This window comes from Frieseomelitta varia, unplaced genomic scaffold (genome assembly GCF_011392965.1).
Source record: "Frieseomelitta varia isolate USP_RPSP 00005682 unplaced genomic scaffold, Fvar_1.2 scaffold_80, whole genome shotgun sequence".
Lineage (NCBI taxonomy): Eukaryota > Metazoa > Arthropoda > Insecta > Hymenoptera > Apidae > Frieseomelitta > Frieseomelitta varia.
In genome coordinates this window covers 142,359-161,127 of record NW_025110590.1, presented here as the reverse complement: position 1 = coordinate 161,127, position 18,769 = coordinate 142,359, and the positions used below count along the sequence as shown (strand labels likewise).

The 18,769-nt window shown below is 29.7% G+C and overlaps 1 protein-coding gene across 1 annotated transcript in view; it reads left to right on the top strand.

Moving 5' to 3' along the window:
* Positions 1-222: 222 nt before the first annotated feature.
* Positions 223-18,769, top strand: part of LOC122536114 (limbic system-associated membrane protein-like) — a 50,237-nt gene continuing 31,690 nt past the window's right edge. Inside the window, exon 1 of the mRNA XM_043668199.1 lies at positions 223-439. Coding sequence (XP_043524134.1) covers positions 223-439 — 217 coding nt within the window. The remainder of the gene's footprint in view (positions 440-18,769) is intronic.

Genomic DNA, 18,769 nt, shown 5'->3' with positions numbered 1-18,769 from the left:
CTGCGGGTACTGTAAGAGAAATTGCAGCAGAAGCTGGCGTAAATACTAAAGTACATAATGTACAACGTATTATAAAAGAATGTAAGTATATATAACGCAAGAAATTGATACAGCTAACGAAACAGCATAAAGAAGCACATTTACAATTTGCTGGAAAATTTATCCATTAAATGAAAAAATGGCGAAAAGTAATTTTTAGTGATGAAAAGAGACTTACATTAGATGGATCCGGATGGATATCGATCTTATTTTCGTGATTTGCGTAAAGAACCACAGATTTTAAGTCATCGACAAGCAGGTGGTGGAGGAGTAATGGTGTGGGCTGAAATTGGATATTATGGAAACACGGAAATTAAGTTTATGAGTGGAAAAATGGAAAGTTCACATTATATTACTTTAATAGATGAACAGTTGGAAAAACATGCAGTAAAAATTGTTCGTACGGCAAGGATTGTGAAATAGTACTTTACACAGGAAAATATTCAAATTTTACAATGGTCAGTCAATGATCGCCAGATTTGAACAGCATCGAGAATTGTTGGGCACAATTATCGAGATCAGTACATGCTAAGGGAAGACAATTTCAGACCGTTCAGGTAGTTAAAAAATTGCATCGAGCAAAACTGGCGATCTTTAAGGCAAAAATTTGTTAAAAAATTATTTAAATCCTTACCAAACCGTTTACTAGTAGTAATACAAGCAAAAGGTGAAGCAACAAAATATTAAAATAATATACTTCTATAGATAATGAGTCGTTTTAAATGTGCTATTTTTTTGACGCACCGATTTGTCAATATTGTAGAATAAAATTTATTCTTTTCGTAATAAATATTATAAGACTTATATAATTACTAATATAATTACTAATATAATACTTATATAATTACTAATATAATTACTAATATAATACTTATATAATTACTTATATAATTACTTATTATAGTACTTATATAATTACTAATATAATACTTATATAATTACTTATTATAGTACTTATATAATTACTAATATAATACTTATATAATTACTAATATATTACTTATATAATTATATAATTACTAATATAATACTTATATAATTACTAATATAATTATTAGTATAATACTTACATAATTACTAATATAATTACTAATATTATAATATATAATTCTAAAAGCAATGCAATATATTGCTTCAAAAGTTAAAAAATTTTATATTTATACAGTGTGCTATTATATTTTTATCGCGGAGTGTACATACTAATAATTTTTCGTGAATAGACTGCGAACGTGGCGCTTTTTTTTTTTTTTTCTTTCGTTCAATTACGAGGGCAAATGAGGAAGAAAACGTCCATTGGAGGGAAGGAAAATTGTGCAGTCTGGCTGTTTTTCGTATATTTGTGATGTCCGTTTGATGTTCGATCTGCGATTCAACGTTTAGTCCGTGACGTTTCTTGGAAAGCGCGACAGAATCGTTGAGTTTCGAGTACCGAGTGTCACTGTCTTTCGTTGCCCGCGACACGTATGTCGTTGTGTTTGAAGATCACTGTGCATCCACTGCATCGCTCGAGCTGTTCTTAACCCCTTGGCAACGGCAACGACGAGATATCTCGCGACGTAATATCGATCACACGACACTACGGACGAGTCATCCCGCGACACAATGTCGTTCGTGTCACGGACGAGACGTCTCGTGTACTTATGAGAGTTCTAATTCGAATAAAAGTCAATTTCGCAAGAATTTCACAGCGAATGTGTTATTTTTTAGGAACTTGGGAATATTTACTTACAATTCGAAGCATAATGGAATGACACGTAACACTGCGATACGATTTTTACAAAAATGTTTAAAATTTCTTCATGTAAATTACGTTTGGTGGAAGACATCTAGTGTGTACATCTAGTCAGATGATTTTCGACAGAAAGATACGCTGTAATCAGAACTTTTTCTCTTTATAAACAAATATTCGTTCATAGTTAGATACAAAGTAGTTAATTTAAGTTTCAACATTTACAATCTTCTTCGTAACTATTAGACAAAGACGACGGATTCATTAAATACAGAAATGTGTTGATAATAATACAATAATGATATTTATTGAATTAATTAAGAGACAAATTAGTAAGAATATATATTCGTACAACTGAATATTTGAATAACGAAGTTAAAATTTCCGATGATGGAATCAAATCCGACTGAATCAATTATTGAATCAAATCTGACCTCTGACCTCCATGCATACAAAACTATTCGCTGCCCGAAGATCAGTAAGATTTTACTGATCCACCAGATTCAGTACAAGTTCGAAATCGGCCGTTGTTAATAATCTTTTGATTTATTTTTCACTTTTGTACTTGACAGACAAAAATTTTTCACACAAATGACGGGTTGTGTATTTTCAGAAACCTGTGTTAATGTTTGAAACTTTAACTTCGTTAGGTGAAAATTTCAAGTTTCAAGAGAAATGTATTCGAGTTGAATGATTATTCATAGTTGAGTTTCATGTACAATCTATTTGTTGGTAGTAAAATAGTTGACAAATAAAACATCATGAAAACATCAAATGTCAATCGTATTAAATTCGCTGACAGTCGCTTCATAAATATTATTTAACAGCAGTATTCGGTCACTAAATACTCAATGATATTCCAAATCATTGTTTGTAAAATCCGCCATTAATATATATGTATACATATGCATAATTTTACACATTCGCAAAATACACTATTTACACTAGTTCACTTTATCGAGTTGCACGGATATTTCCATTTTCGATTCAAAACGTTGAAAAACCAAAGGACGAGATTTTAAAAGCAATTTCAATTTTATAAAACTATATTTACGTACATATATGTACGTGTTTAAATACATTTAGAGATTTAATTGACCTTACTGAAAAGGTATACTAACGCCTGCAAATTTTAATCCAATTTTTTTGTTTGAAAAATTATACTAATTATATCAATTTTAAGACATTCAGAAATTATATATTTATATTATTATATATTATATTATTATTGTATTATTATATATCTAGAAATTTTAATCCAATTTTTCTTTGTAAAATTATATTAATTATATCAATTTTATAAATTATATCAATTTTAAGACATTCAGAAATTATATATTATATTATTATTATATTATTATATATCTAGAAATTTTAATCCAATTTTTTTTTTGTAAAATTATATTAATTATATCAATTTTAAGACATTCAGAAATTATATATTTATATTATCATATATTATATTATTATTATATTATTATATATCTAGAAATTTTAATCCAATTTTTTTTTTTTTTTTTTTGTAAAATTGTATTAATTATATCAATTTTGAGACATTCAGAAATTATATATTTATATTATTATATATCTAGAAATTTTAATCCAATGTTTTTTTCTAAAATTATATTAACTATATCAATTTTGAGACATTCAGAAATTATATATTTATGCTATTATATACTATATTATTATTATATTATTACATATCTAGAAATTTTAATCCAATTTTTAAAATTATATTAATTATATCAATTTTAAGACATTCAGAAATTATATATTATTATTATTATTATTATATTATTATATAGCTAGAAATTTTAATATATTTTTTTATAAATGTTTCTTTGTACATATAGTATGCATTTTAAGAAATTGGTTATTAGAAACAGGTTTGATGGAAAAGAAATTTTATTAGAAGAATATATATCTAAAAATAACAAGTATTTTTTGGCGAAGCATCATCGCTTGAAAGTGAATGTAGAATTAACGTTATTACGAAAGAATTCATAATGTGAGAAAGCCACGCAGTACAAAGTGCTAAATTGAAAATTAGACAGTTTTATTCGAATGAAACAATTTACGCAAACGAATCACATTTCAGAGCGTTATTCGTTTCTGTATAGACGTATCCTCTTGCAAAAGACGATGGAATGCATAGTTTCATTGGGAACGTAACTAGAATACTTCGCGGTTGAACAACTATGTATGACTCTCCTCCGCGAAAAGCTCGCCTGGCGATGCTTTAAAATATAAAATATAAACGTAACGAACAAACTTTTTAATTTGTCCGTGAAACGTACCGTTTCGAAACCATCTGAATAAATCTTATTTAATTACTGAATCAAATGTAACTTGTTATACAGGGTGTTCTTTTTTTTTTCCCCCCCCTTTCATCTCGTCTACTTTAATATCTCCGTTATTTTTGTTGTCGAAGAAAATACGTCACTTGGCTAAAAGTGATAAATACTGCAATTTTTTAAAAAAATCATTGGTATTTCCTTCGTTTCCTAGAAAGAAATGTATTGAAACAATTACGTCTAACAATGATTAGTTTTTAACTTTAATTCATTCGTGAGAAACGAGAAATAGTCTATCCTTTTTCATATGAGCCTAGTAAGAGTCAAATTGAAATATCTTTTAGACTTATGATTTTCAGAAATGCCGTTTCTAACGATACTTGGAATATTAAGCTCGAAATCGTTGTCCTGTTAAAATCGAGATGTATCAAAAATCTCTAATTTGCTTTGCATTTTTACGCAAAGCGTTCATAGCTCTCATAATATTCAGACATTGCTATTTCCAGATTTAACTCTTAAACGTGCAGATTTTCTTCTTGCTTGAAAATTTTGAATCTTAACCACCTCGGGGACGGAATTTTTAATTTCAGTTGTAACAAAGAAATTTAATTTAATTTCATTTTATTTTTGGCGAATAAAGAAAATAAGCACGAAATGAGAAAACGAAGTTCGCATTTCAGAATTTCGAGGAAACAACTATTTTTGTAACGGTTTCGCGAATGAAAGTTTTTTTTATAGTCCGCATACGTATGTGGCCAAGGGCGTGAAGAAATTAAATTCTTCATTCGGCTTTCGACATCGCTGACCTAAATAAATTCAGTGGAATCTAACCTATGCTTTAAGTATTTCATTCATCATCGTAAACCATAAATCATGTGACCGATTTTAACTGTAAGCCACTACACGAAGCATTGCGAGAGCAATTAGGTATTGAAACATATACCCCTGATGAATTTTTACGTACAGGAAATATATATTTCACGTACAGTAGAATATTCTGTACTGTATAAAGAAATTTATATAAAACATTTTGAAATATTACTGTACGTTATAATACTGTAATGAGGGGCTAATTGAAATAATATAAAACATATACTGCCTAATAAAAAATTAGTATACAACATATTCAGCGTTTGATAATATTTGTTGTAGTAGTTATAATTTTTATAATAGTTATTATTAGTTATAACTGTATGATATCATCACAGCAGTATAATGAAACGACAGTTATGATTAATATTATGTATTATATAAAATTTGAAACCAATTTAAAAATGTATATAAGAGTTCCAAGACATTTATTGCAAATATATATGTGCTCAATAAAAAATTAATATACGTGTAGTAAATGTTAAATGTGAAGTCAGTAGTATCAATAAGACTTCTAGTTATGACTATTGAATCATCTTATTGATTAAATATTTTGTAATTTCTACGTATATGAACATTATTTTTCGGTTTATTTTAAGCTTTTGACTAATACAATTATGTATGTTTTGTATAACCTGTATAATATACATATACCCAACACGTATATATATATATATACACATAATATACACCTAACACATATATAATACACAACATATATACATACATATATGTTGTGTATTATATGTATATATAATATACATAATATACATTTAACACATATATAATATACATAATATACATTTAACACATATATATTATACGTAATGTACATTTAACACATATATAATATACATAATATATATATTTAACACATATATAATGTACATAATATATATTTATATATATTATATAACACATATAAAATATATATAATATACATTTAACACAAATAAAATATACGTAATATACATTTAACACGTATATAATATACCTAATATACATTTAACACATATATAACATACATAATATACATTTAACACGTATAAAATATACATAATATACATTTAACACATATATAATGTACATAATATACACTTAATGTACTATAACTATTTATTTACAAACGTCCGAATATTTTCACGCGCACCTACGCAAATACATCTTTGAATCGGTCACAAAATATTTTCTACTTTTTCTACTTTTGGTTACTTCGAAAAATGAAAAAAATCTACTCTCTCTCTATATTATCAACATTCTCGTTGTCATGCTTGCCCGAGTTTCTCGCGGACGGGAACGATTCGAGAAAAAAGCTTGAAAACTCGATTCACCGAGCAGAGGGAATCGCGAAGGGAATTGCTAACTACAAGACAAAGGGAAGAGTGGGGAATGCTCATAATACGTATAATGCTCGTGGCGCGTCCTCCACTCTGCACGGATGTTTCGCGAAGAAACAGAAAATCGAGTTAAGACTTCGTTCTGCTCGGAGGAAAAAAAAAAAAAAAAAACAGGAAAGAAAGGTTTTCGCATTACGCGAAACTCTCGCGCCGAAGCGCGCTGCGACTGATTGCGATTTGAGGAGCTTCTGGGAGCCTGAACCCGTTCTGCGTTTTCGTTTGATGGCCATTCTCCAGTTGTGATAAATGCGCGGTACTATTACGCTGCACGATTTATCATGAGCTCCCTCGGCTTGTTCTCGAAATGTTATCGGTTTAACTGTCGTGATACGCGACAGCCAACATTTTGCTTTCTCGTCTTTTATCTTTGATTCTGAATTCGTGAAACACGCGTGAGACGTTCTCGTCCTCTGGTTGGTTGCGACATAAAATGTCAATAAAATGGAAATGGCACTAAGGAATCGCCGGGGAGCAGTAGTTTCGTTTGGTTGAATTTATTTCCCAAGTCTTCTCTCTCTCTCTCTCTTCTTTTATATCATTTCGCCGATATTTTGAGTATATATCTCTTTCTCCCAGGGTGTACTTTTATGTGAAACACGTGCATGAACGCTCGTACACGTGTGTACGTATATGAGCGTATTTATACGTTTCCAATGTTCTCGAGCAACGTCTTTCAATCTTTCTGCTCTGCAAATTGACACGAATTTATAATACGAAAATAAAAATTTATGCACGTTTAACGATAATTTTTACATATGAAAACGATTCAGACGAACTTCAATTTGCAAGAAACGTTTCGTTGTCGCTTTGCATTGCGTAAATTTAATTCCGGAGAAGTATAAAACCAACGATTTTAAATAGACGAAAAATTTGCTGATTTAGATAAAATAGGTTGATTTAGAATTATAAATATCGCATAAATATTATAAATATCTTAAATATATTCATTGAAAACTTTTATATAAAATAGTGAATAAAATAATGCAGTATAACATTTAATAAATACTTGGTAGCTTCATTGTTCCTGTCGTTTATTTTCACTTAATTTAGGTTTCTGGATTTAGTGGAATCTCTGAAGTAGAACCATTTTAAATACGTATATAATAAGTATTAAAAATGGTCTCGGTGAATATTGAGTTAATATTGGTATAATAGAATTGACGTAGTAAATTAGAGTATTTTTCTGAAAAATGAATATTATTGTATAATGTGTGCATAAAAGTTCTTACGTTAACTATGAAAAAGAATGAATTGACACAATTGACAATTAATGTAGATATAATTGATATGATTCATATTGAATGTAAAATGTTAAATTGTTTCGAAATTAAATTTAAAAGTTTCCAAAAGTATTAAAAGTATTATAACATGATATATAATATTATAATATTAAAATGTAAAATATAAAAAATAAATATTATATGTTATATAATATTTAATATTATAAATATTATAATAAATAAATGTAAAATGTAAAATATAATATTATAATAATGTAATATTAAAGTATTAAAAGTATTATAGTATTAATAATGTAATATTAAAGTATTAAAAGTATTATAGTATTAATAATGTAATATTAAAGTATTAAAAGTATTATAGTATTAATAATGTAATATTAAAGTATTAAAAGTATTATAGTATTAATAATGTAATATTAAAGTATTAAAAGTATTATAGTATTAATAATGTAATATTAAAGTATTAAAAGTATTATAGTATTAATAATGTAATATTGAAGTATTAAAAGTATTATAGTAAAATACAGTAACGTAATATTAAAGTATTAAAGTATTTAATATTATAAATATTATAAATAAATATAAAATATAAAATATAATATTATAATAATGTAATATTAAAGTATTAAAAGTATTATAGTATTAATAATGTAATATTGAAGTATTGAAAGTATTATAGTAAAATACAATAACTTAATATTAAAGTATTAAAGTATTTAATATTATAAATATTATAATAAATAAATACAAAATGTAAAATATAATATTATAATAATGTAATATTAAAGTATTAAAAGTATTATAGTATTAATAATGTAATATTGAAGTATTAAAAGTATTATAGTATTAATAATCTAATATTAAAGTATTAAAAGTATTATAGTAAAATACAATAATGCAATATTAAACTATTAAAAGTATTACAGTATTAAAATACAAAGCACAAAGTCTTAATAAAATATAAAGTTCCTAAACATGTTAAATGTTATATTCGTGTAAGTATTCGAATACTTTCGCGAACAACTATCGATTCTCTCGATCAATGTATTGTTAATGCATTTTTTTATTTTTTCTTACGAATTAAGTCATTCTCGTTGCAAGTACGCGATATATTAATAATCAATCTGTTTATATTGAAATCGAATTCGACGTTCACTCACGTATTTACAGTTTCTCCGAAACGTCATTGTGGAGGACACACGTATACACGCGAAACTGACTTAACTCGTTCCCGATTAAATCGTTCTCTCTGAACGCGCCTGAAAAGGCCACATCTTGAAAGCCCCGGGGTAAGTTCGGGGACCGTGTCGCTCTGGTTGTCAGATCATAAATTTCGTTAAGAGGGCGAACGACGTCTTGTAGGAAAAGGTTTCGGCGGTGAAACTGACCAGATGACTCGATTGTCCAACTTCCTGCAGATAAGCCTTATTGTAAAGCGACGTAGCGACACAACAGTTAACCAACAGTTCCCTCCTGTTACGTTCAACCCAAGTTTAAACCCGGGATAACGAAAGCACGGGGAATTTGATTTCGATCCCGTGATTCGCTTTGATGCGCTATTTGCCATCGTGTAATAAAACAACTTGGGAGTTTTCTCCTTTCAAACTCTCGACTTTCCTGCCAACGAACTTATAACTTATTGTTTTATTCAGTCGAGCATTATACTCGATATGAAGGATAGAATCAATCAAAAAAGAAATTTTGTTATTTTCCTCGCGTTTCGATTTTCTGCAACGTGGGAAAATTTAGTATGATTCGAACGTCCGATTAAATTATAAATTTGGAAGCTGAACAGTTTAAAGTTCTATTTTGTAGTCTTTGTATCAGTGAAAAATTGAAAGATTAATTCTAATAATAATAATAAATGTCTGATAAGAGAATATGTGTCACGCGAGTGTGTGTTGTTTTATATTTTTTCTCGTTTACTTGACCATATATTATTATTTTTAATTAGTGACCACGAAAATGAAAGAACGTGACAATACAATAATCTTTAGTTAGGTAATGCAGAGATTTTCTAAAAATTCTTATCTTTCAACTTACAACTTACATCTTGTTTAAATGACTTTTACATTACTATCAGTACATTCCAATATTTGAATATATTTCAAATCACAACATTCACAGAACTCCCATTTATTAGTTTTCTGTTGTTTATCAGTAACTTTATCAGCAAATACACGGCAAATAAAGTTCCGAAGCCTCGTGTTTCAAATTTTTTACACCATTCCATTTGATTGCGCGAATGATCTATTGCACAATGAAAGATCGAAAGTATTTCATTCTATTTAACTTTACTAGGACATACATACGTCCCATTCAAAAAAAAAAAAAAAAAAGACACTAAGTCACGTACGTCCCAATTTGAAAAGCTGTCACATAAGTTTCGAGTTTGATTTGGTGCTATCAATTTCTGAAAAAAGGAAAAAAAAAGGAATGAAGAGTAAAGTCCAATCGGAAAAAAAGTCGGATCGACTCGAGTAAATTGTGCCGCGTCTCTCGCGCCACCGAAAGCTGAAACAAAAGTGGATCTCGTCCGAGGCTGTGCGTTTTTTCCACGTTTCATCGTCAACAAACAGGGACTTGGAACTATAAAAAAAAAGAAAAGGTCCCTGCAACTTTACATATCGTGTACGTACGTACACACCTGCGACGCGCGAAGGAAATTAACGACCAAGGTGTTTCTGCTTTAGCGTTTCACTCTCGCGAGGCGAAAGAAACGGGGGGAATAAAGAGAAAAATATCCACCGTTCCTTCCTCTTACTTTTATGAAGTGACAATAGCGAAATAATAAAAAAAAAAAGAAGAAGAAGAAGAAGAAAAAGAAGGAAGAAAAAAGAACGAGACCATCTCTCTGACGGTGTTTTATTCGCGCGCGGCAGAAAAGAAACGAAACGACGAAAAAGTCTTCCTCCCTCTTGGCCGTTTCACTTTTACAAGGAAACGAGGAGGCGTCTCGTTTTCCAAGGTTTGTTCCCTCTTCTGTTTCTCTCGCGTTGCGGCCCGTTCTGCACGATTTACGTAACCCGGTTCTTATTTACTATCGAAGAAAGGCGCCACGTTCGTTTGAATAAACACACTCGTTAATCGCGGCAACTTACATTCGCCGTGGCACCGAAACGATTGAACGAAACGCGCCAACGGTTGCTCTTTCACGGGATTTGCAACTTTTTCACGGTGGCGCCGAGGCCTCGCCGAGAACCGGGGCGTGTTTAGCGAGCCAACACATTAAGCTTTAATTTAAGATTCATGGAAACTTACAGTTGTACACCCGATGGTACTGAAGCGAGTGTTTCTCTTTCATAACGCGAGGTGTTTTGACGTTGTAAGAGTGTAATCAACAAATTGCAATTTTACAAAAATTTCACTCGAACAAGGCAAGATATTCCACTTTGGAACTCGTCGATGTAGAAATGTTGCGAAACTGCTAGCACTGACTGTGGATCATTCTTTCCAATTTGTACTTTGGGCCAAGGTAGCGTACCTAACAGCATCGTGAAAGAATAAGTGAAAGAGAAAAACAGTTTTAGGTACCAGAGATGGATGAAAATTTGAAAGTCAGTCACAAAGCAAGTTTCACTCGCTCACAGCATGAAACTTGATGGACCAAATATCGTGGATCCGAAACAAGACGATTCCGATGAGATCGTGAATAATGGAATTGTATTATATTGTTGTGATTACAGAGATTGCTCTCTCGAGAATTCACACGGTGATGGTTTACAGTGCTATTCGACTATAATGTTTTGTAACGTGAGGTAACCTCTGCAATGTCTTTCCCTGCTGACGACGAGTCAATCACTTTAAAGCATAGATGGCTAACTGGCGGCCGTTGCCCCTACTTGATCGTTAGCGCTATCCCCTCCACTGCATCGATCTCTCCACTGCGTTGAGAGCGTCGCGGCTACAATACTCGCATTAGGTATACATTAGTCCCTAGTTTAGTTAGCATCCATAATTTGGTACCGAAAGCGAAGATATAATTTTATGAATAAAAAATCGCACGAAAAATAATTGGTCTTATTTTAAAGGCCATTTTATTAAAACTTTGAACATGAAGGTTCAAATTACAAAAAATTCAGAAAATCCTAAAATTTTCGTGGTAAAACATTGCTGCGCGAAGAAGAGAACTCGCGATTGTTAAAAGGAGAAAGGCTTCTCATTTCAACATTTTTTTAAAATCATAGATTTAGATTTAATGGTGATAATTTTTGGTTTCATTCTGAAAATTGTCATTGAGGAACGTTTTCTTTCCGAGTGATAAATTGTCATTTATTTTCAATTGAGTCGCTCCAATTTGAAATGATTCATTTCATTGAAATTGAAATGTAGAGAAATGTGTGTAGAATTTCGTGCATTATCTTTTTAAAATTTGCTATGAAACTCGCGATTGTTTGTATCGTCTCTCCCTTGTACTAAATAAATTAATGAAAATAATATTCTGAGTCTCGATTGAATTTGTACAAAATTGTTTCCTCGTCATATTATTGCGAGGATATTTTTGGAAAGAGCCTTTATTCTGCAATTTCAATCATCGTCGTATCACTGGATATACTATTCTCTTAATAAATCGATAATAAAAAGAAAATACGTGTTAGTTTTTATGTGATTAAGATGTTGAATATCAATAAAATTATATAAAATATTAATAAATATTATAATATAATATTATAAATTATATAAAATATTAATAAATATTATAATATAATAAATATTATAATATTAATAAAATTAGAGAATTACGTATGAAACGAATTAGTTAATTATTTAAGATTGCTCAATTGTTGTTCTCTCATTTATATTAATAATAACGATTATTTTTATCAATAGATACTAATTCTACATCATACATCTAGAGATTAAATATAAAAGACAAGACGAATACAAATTAATAACTCAGTCAACTCTGTTCCATCGACATGATCGACTCTTTTTTTTTTTTTTTTAACAGAAAAACTACGCTTTTCCCACCATAACCATATTTTTCTTCTTTTCACGTATTCCTTCACTTGGCAAATACTACATCTGGTATAATTAAATGCATTACAACTAAAAGTTATAACTTAAAAACTACGATGCTACATACAATTACCTGAGATTCTCCGAGTTTCATTCGAAATACATTTCCCATATTTGTAATAATTTAGAAATGTTCAAATATCACTCACATTCAAAACTCACTCAATATTTATAAAAGAGCAGGATTATACGCATTTATCTATATTTAGTTGGTTAAAATTATACAGATTAATGAAAAAATGTAATATTTCATTTACTAGAAAAGTAGCGAATAAATTAGAACAGAAAGTCTATAAAGTTACTATACAAAATATGTTTGGGTTATATTACTGTTATTATAACCAGAATAAGTTTTATTCGTTTCATTGTACACATAGTGATGTAATTGCACGGTTTCTCCAATTCATTTATGTGCTCTTTTAAGCATATCCACGAGTTGGACTAATTTTAACTAGTTTAACAAATTAATTAAGACCGTAATTATAATATTTAAGAATATTCGAGAATAATTGAGATAGTCAGGAATACTCCAGAATTAAACTAATTTTAATTACAACAAATTAATCAAGGCCTCTAAAATGTTCGAAAATTTCCTTTCTGCCGTTTTAAATATCCGAAATTTGACAGATTTGTACATAGATTTTTCGCGATTGACTCCGCACACATATATATATATATATATATATATATATATATATATATATATCCTACGGTCGTTTCTCAGAACTGAAAGTTCAATTTACGTTCTCGTTCGAGGGCAACGTGTGCCAGACACTCTAGATATCAAGATATCAAGAACCTAACCTATATTGATTTATCAAAGAGTCGTTTAGCAGTGTTTTCTGGCTGAACCTGCTTCATCCGCCGTTCGACACGATTTGAAATTTAATTTAAGACCGGATACAAAGTCAGACGAGAGACTGCACCGGATACCGGTAGCGTGTACATTCTTTTTGCAGAAATAACAATTTCCAAGAAGGGGAGTAAATTCTGTTTCCTCGGTTTAATACAGTTTTTAATAATTAAGAAGAAAAAGAATAGAATAGTCCAGTTCAACATTAATTAGCAGAAAGTTTTTAATAATTAAGGAAATAGAATAGAATAGTCCAGTTCAACATTAATTAGCAGAAAGTTTTGGTTGCATTAGTTTGCGTTAGTTCGGAACGAGGGATAAATCACGCATTTGCGACTTTAATGAACAAGATGTTCATACAAATTCATATTTTCATGAATATAGTTGAAAGAATTGAACTTGAAGAAATTCTTTTGTCCGTTAAATATTATAATGGATATTCTGTATTTCAGATGTTTCATATATTTTTTCGTGTACGTTGCGTTAAATTTCCCGTAAATGCGTAAAAATTCACGGTTCAGTTATCACTATGGAAACGTAGCAGAGACACACATTAAAAATTATAAAAATCTTGTTCGTTTATCTTCACTTTTCTTGTTTCATGTATTACGACCTACGAAGTATCATATTAATAAATGTGTTTTATTATAACACATTGTCTTGATTTCTTGTCATTCTGAATAAGTGCTGTTAAAAAGAAGAGAGCGTTACATAGAATATATCTGAATATATTTGAATTGATAATAGCAAAAAACAAGATTTTCTTTGTTATTAAATTGCATATATCAATCCCAAAGTGATTGCTTTACTTTTTAGGCGTGTGTAACACTACAGTTTAAAATAAAATCTGAATATTCTCGCGAAATTCATTTTCTGGTTAAACGTCGGAATTCGGGATAATATACTTTTTATTTTATCAGCATACGCTTTGCAACAGTATTAATGCAGCCAGGACAAAACTGGTAATAAAGCGCTTTTACGAAATACAGCACAGTGTCACGCGAGATAATTACTCTCTAGTGACTAAATTATGAAGACGTTCATTAATAAGATTTTTATCGCGTGAAAATCACGTTTCTGTCGTGTCATTTTTTTTAGTAAAATCTGGTATCTCATTTTTAAATATTATTATTAATAATAATAATAACTATATTAATAATAATTATTATTATACATACTCTCTAGTGACTAAATTATGAAGACGTTCATTAATAAGATTTTTATCGCGTGAAAATCACGTTTCTGTCGTGTCATTTTTTTAGTAAAATCTGGCATCTCATTTTTAAATATTATTATTAATAATAATAACAACTATATTAATAATAATTATTATTATACGTATTATTATATTTATTATTATATTAATAATAATAATATTATTATTATTATCTCATTTTAATATCATTAAAAATACATAATATACGTAAAATAATTAAATGCGTATAAAACATACATATATAATTACACGTAATTATTATATACAATTATTATTTATAATACATACATAATTAAATACATGTAGAAACATACAATAATACTTATAAAAGTGTATAAGCTATAGAACGAATCATCTATTCTAATAGCAAAACGTTTAAATATGTAGAACGTTCAAATATTCAAGTATTTGAATAATGATATTTTGATCATTTTCATCGTTTCTTCGATTCATAAAGTAACATCGTATTGCGTTCGTAAAAACGCAGTTTCTGTCCTTGGAAAACGTGCACTCCCGAGTTTTCTATCGCTTTCTCATTACGCGTGTATGATTCTCAACATTTCGACATAAACAACAAACGTTGTTATATCATCAGGAGTAACATTTAAGAAAATGGAACAGCAGATTTGATACATGGTTGTGAAAATTACATTAGCGTCAAAGTTATCGTATCGCGAGAGAGGGGCGGAAGGGGTATGTACAGAAAGGAAGGTGTGGAGAATGTGTGGAGTGGCACTACTTCCGGTATGTGCTAACTTCCAGAACGAGCAAGAGCCCGGTGATGTCGAGGACACGAGCCACTTGGATTTCAGCAAGAGGTTTCGCATTTCATTCTCACTTAGCAAGAGTGCAACGAGACATTTCGGCCGTGTTTTTTGCTCCCCCTCCCCCCCCCCTCCTTCGTTGCGTTGTTGCGCCCTTTTCCGAAATAATTCAGAGAGTACACGCGACATGCCGACTGATAATTGATATTCGACGGGGGACAGTCAATATTTCCTTTCGACTCTCCCGGCTTCGACTCTTCAGCCCCAAGTTCTGAAATTAATCTCCCCGATCGTTGATTCTCATCTCATCTTGGCTCGTGAACTTAATTAACTTCAATGAAGCTTCTTTTCATCTTGGAAATTTCCCATTGCGTAGACCGTTTCTCTTCAATAAATTTTCAGATCCTTCCTTCTCGATCTAATTATCTTGTTACGCTTGAATTTCTCTCCGCTTCCTGCACCTTTTCTTTATCTTTCAAGAATAACGAAACTAGTTCCGGTGATATAGAGACTTCAGTTAACTTATTTGTTGTACAATTGTTCCCCTTCATTTCTCGCTACTCCTAATCGAAGGGTTTTCATCTCGTTCAAATGAAAGAAATTAAATTTTATTCTGTGCTTTAAATTATCGATCGATGTAAAATAATTCGAGAATTATAAAAATCTCTCTCTTGCCTGGCAATTTATTTTGTAGCAAACAACATGCTCGAAAGCTGCTTAATATAGGTAACTCGGCGGCAACGGAAGGAAAAAAAAGAACGTGGTTACAAAATGACATTAATTCACGTCAACGGCAACCAGAGACTGAATTTTGAAATGACGTAAATTCACGTCAGCCGCCACAAAAGTGTTAACGACATCGAAATCACGTTTTATTTATTCTGTTAATTTCAATAGGCCGCGCTGTTGTGTCGCGTCGCATTAAATTTTTCAAGTATCTGAACAGTCGGAAGCTTTTTTGAATAAACATTTCGCACTGTAACTTGCTGGTTGCTAAGTAAAAATAAAATAAAATGTAAAATAAAAAAATATAGTAAGACATTAACAATTGATATATTTATAATGACGAGAAATATAAAAATCTCACGCTCGTTTATTTATGAATAATTCTTTTCAATAACGTTATATATTATTATATTATTATATATTATTATATAATTATATTGTTATATATGTTATATATTATTATATATTATTAAATAATGTTATATATTATTACAGACATTAAAGTTTTGTTCATCGTGTAAAGTAAATACTCGACATCGTTGCATTATAACAATGTGTGTCACAGTTACAATTTATCATAATAAATACTTCTGAAATTCTAAAAATTATAGAACGCAGATGAAAAAATATTTCTACTTTCCTAGAAACACACTTTTCATATTTAACATTTAGCATTTATCGTAGATAATAATATTTTTAAATTGCACGTGTCGTTTTATAACACGAATGTCAATGTATGTATTTTCTCGTTCATCGTTGTACAGAATAAAATTTAATTCTGCCAATCTCGACACAAATTCAATCACTTGTTCCAAAATTTTTTAGCGTATGTACGAATCACAGAATGAAATCGAATCAATCGAATTCGATGGTACTTTATTCTTAAGAGGGATGAATTTGTCGAAACGTTGGACGTAAGTAAAAATAAGGAGCAAAGAAGAGACAAACGATACGTAAAGATACTACACGTTCTAATAAAGTACTTTTCTGTCGCGGAACGTTTCCGCGTGTTGTACGTTTTTAGGTTATCTTTCTGATGAGTCTAGCAGAGACTCGGTAAAATATACACTTTTTCTTTCTTTCATCCCACCCCATTGTTCCCCGTGCTTTTTCATTACAATACCCTCTCGTTTCACTTCTCCCTCGTTGTATTATTTATGCAACTTGACACCCACATTTGGAACGCAACGTATGCTGACCGAAGGCGCATAATCGACCCACATAGACATAGTAATCGCCAGATATTTACGGCGTTGAATGTTTCGTTGATCAACATAACTGTCACAGGCTAATTGAACTTGTGTCTACTTCTTTCCAATCAGTTTGTATTACTAAATTATATTTTTTAATGTTAAATAATATTAAATATATTACTAACTTATATTTAAATATAATAAAAAATATAATAATATTATTTTAAATTATTAATAATTAATAATAATTTAATTATTAATAATAATATTAAATATAATAAAGAATATAATATTATTTTTAATTTTTAATTATTAATAATAATATTTTTTATTAAATATAATAAAAAATTATATTTAATATAATTAAAATAAATAAAATAAAGTAAATAATAAATAAAATTAGTTTATATTAAATAAATTCTTATATAATACAAGTAGATTCTTTCGTTTCGTCACTGACAAAGGAACATTAATTTACTAGAAACAGCTAGCATGTTTTTTCTTAAGGGTGGCAATTGTATTAATTTGTTATTGTTAGCAAGGATCCAGGATTTGTTGGATGAAGATTGTTTTACATAGCACGAGAAGTTTTTACGTTTGGAACAAACATAAAAATTTCATCCACTTTCGTCTAATTAAGAAGGGTATTTGTAACAAAAATCATTGGTAGAACTCATAATATTTGACTGTTAAAAATATCGAAGCAGTAGAAAACAATATATAACATTCCGATCAAACTCATTCTAGGTAACAAAGAAGAATTCAATCATCGAAGTTTACAATTTCGAAAAGATAAACTTTCTTTCACTTGTTTAACTGCAGTGAAGAAACAGTTCACGCTTTAACAACAAGTGACATTTATTATCGTCACACATAGTGTGCATATAATAGTAGATATAATACCAGTGTAAATATTTCATGTATCTCATATTTATCACTGCAGAATATTATTAAATTTTTACTTTAATCTAAATGACACGAGATTTGAAGGCAAGGAACAATGCATGGAAATTGTTTTGGTTTATAAAATGTGACAAAATCGTTTTTTGAACATTTAGAAACAAAATTCAAAAGGTTCAAGTATTAAAAAAGAAAATGAGACGTGTTTCGTACCACTGTAGAGTTTAATAAATAAAGCGTTCGAGTGCTACAACCCTGTATCGTCTACATTTTTCCATTGCTTGCAATTAATGCAATATTACCCCCTGCACATCCTCCATGTGGAAATCACATTACGATACGATATCACGTGTGCACAAATTTAATGAAAACAACAACGCAACCGTTGCATCCGCATCACGTTCCAATTAATGAAGTAACATAGACACTATAGCTGCGAGGGCGAACGCGCTTCGTTATTAATTTTCCAATTATAAAAAAAAAAAAAAAAAAAAATGGGAGAGAAATGGATCTTGATATCTAAAA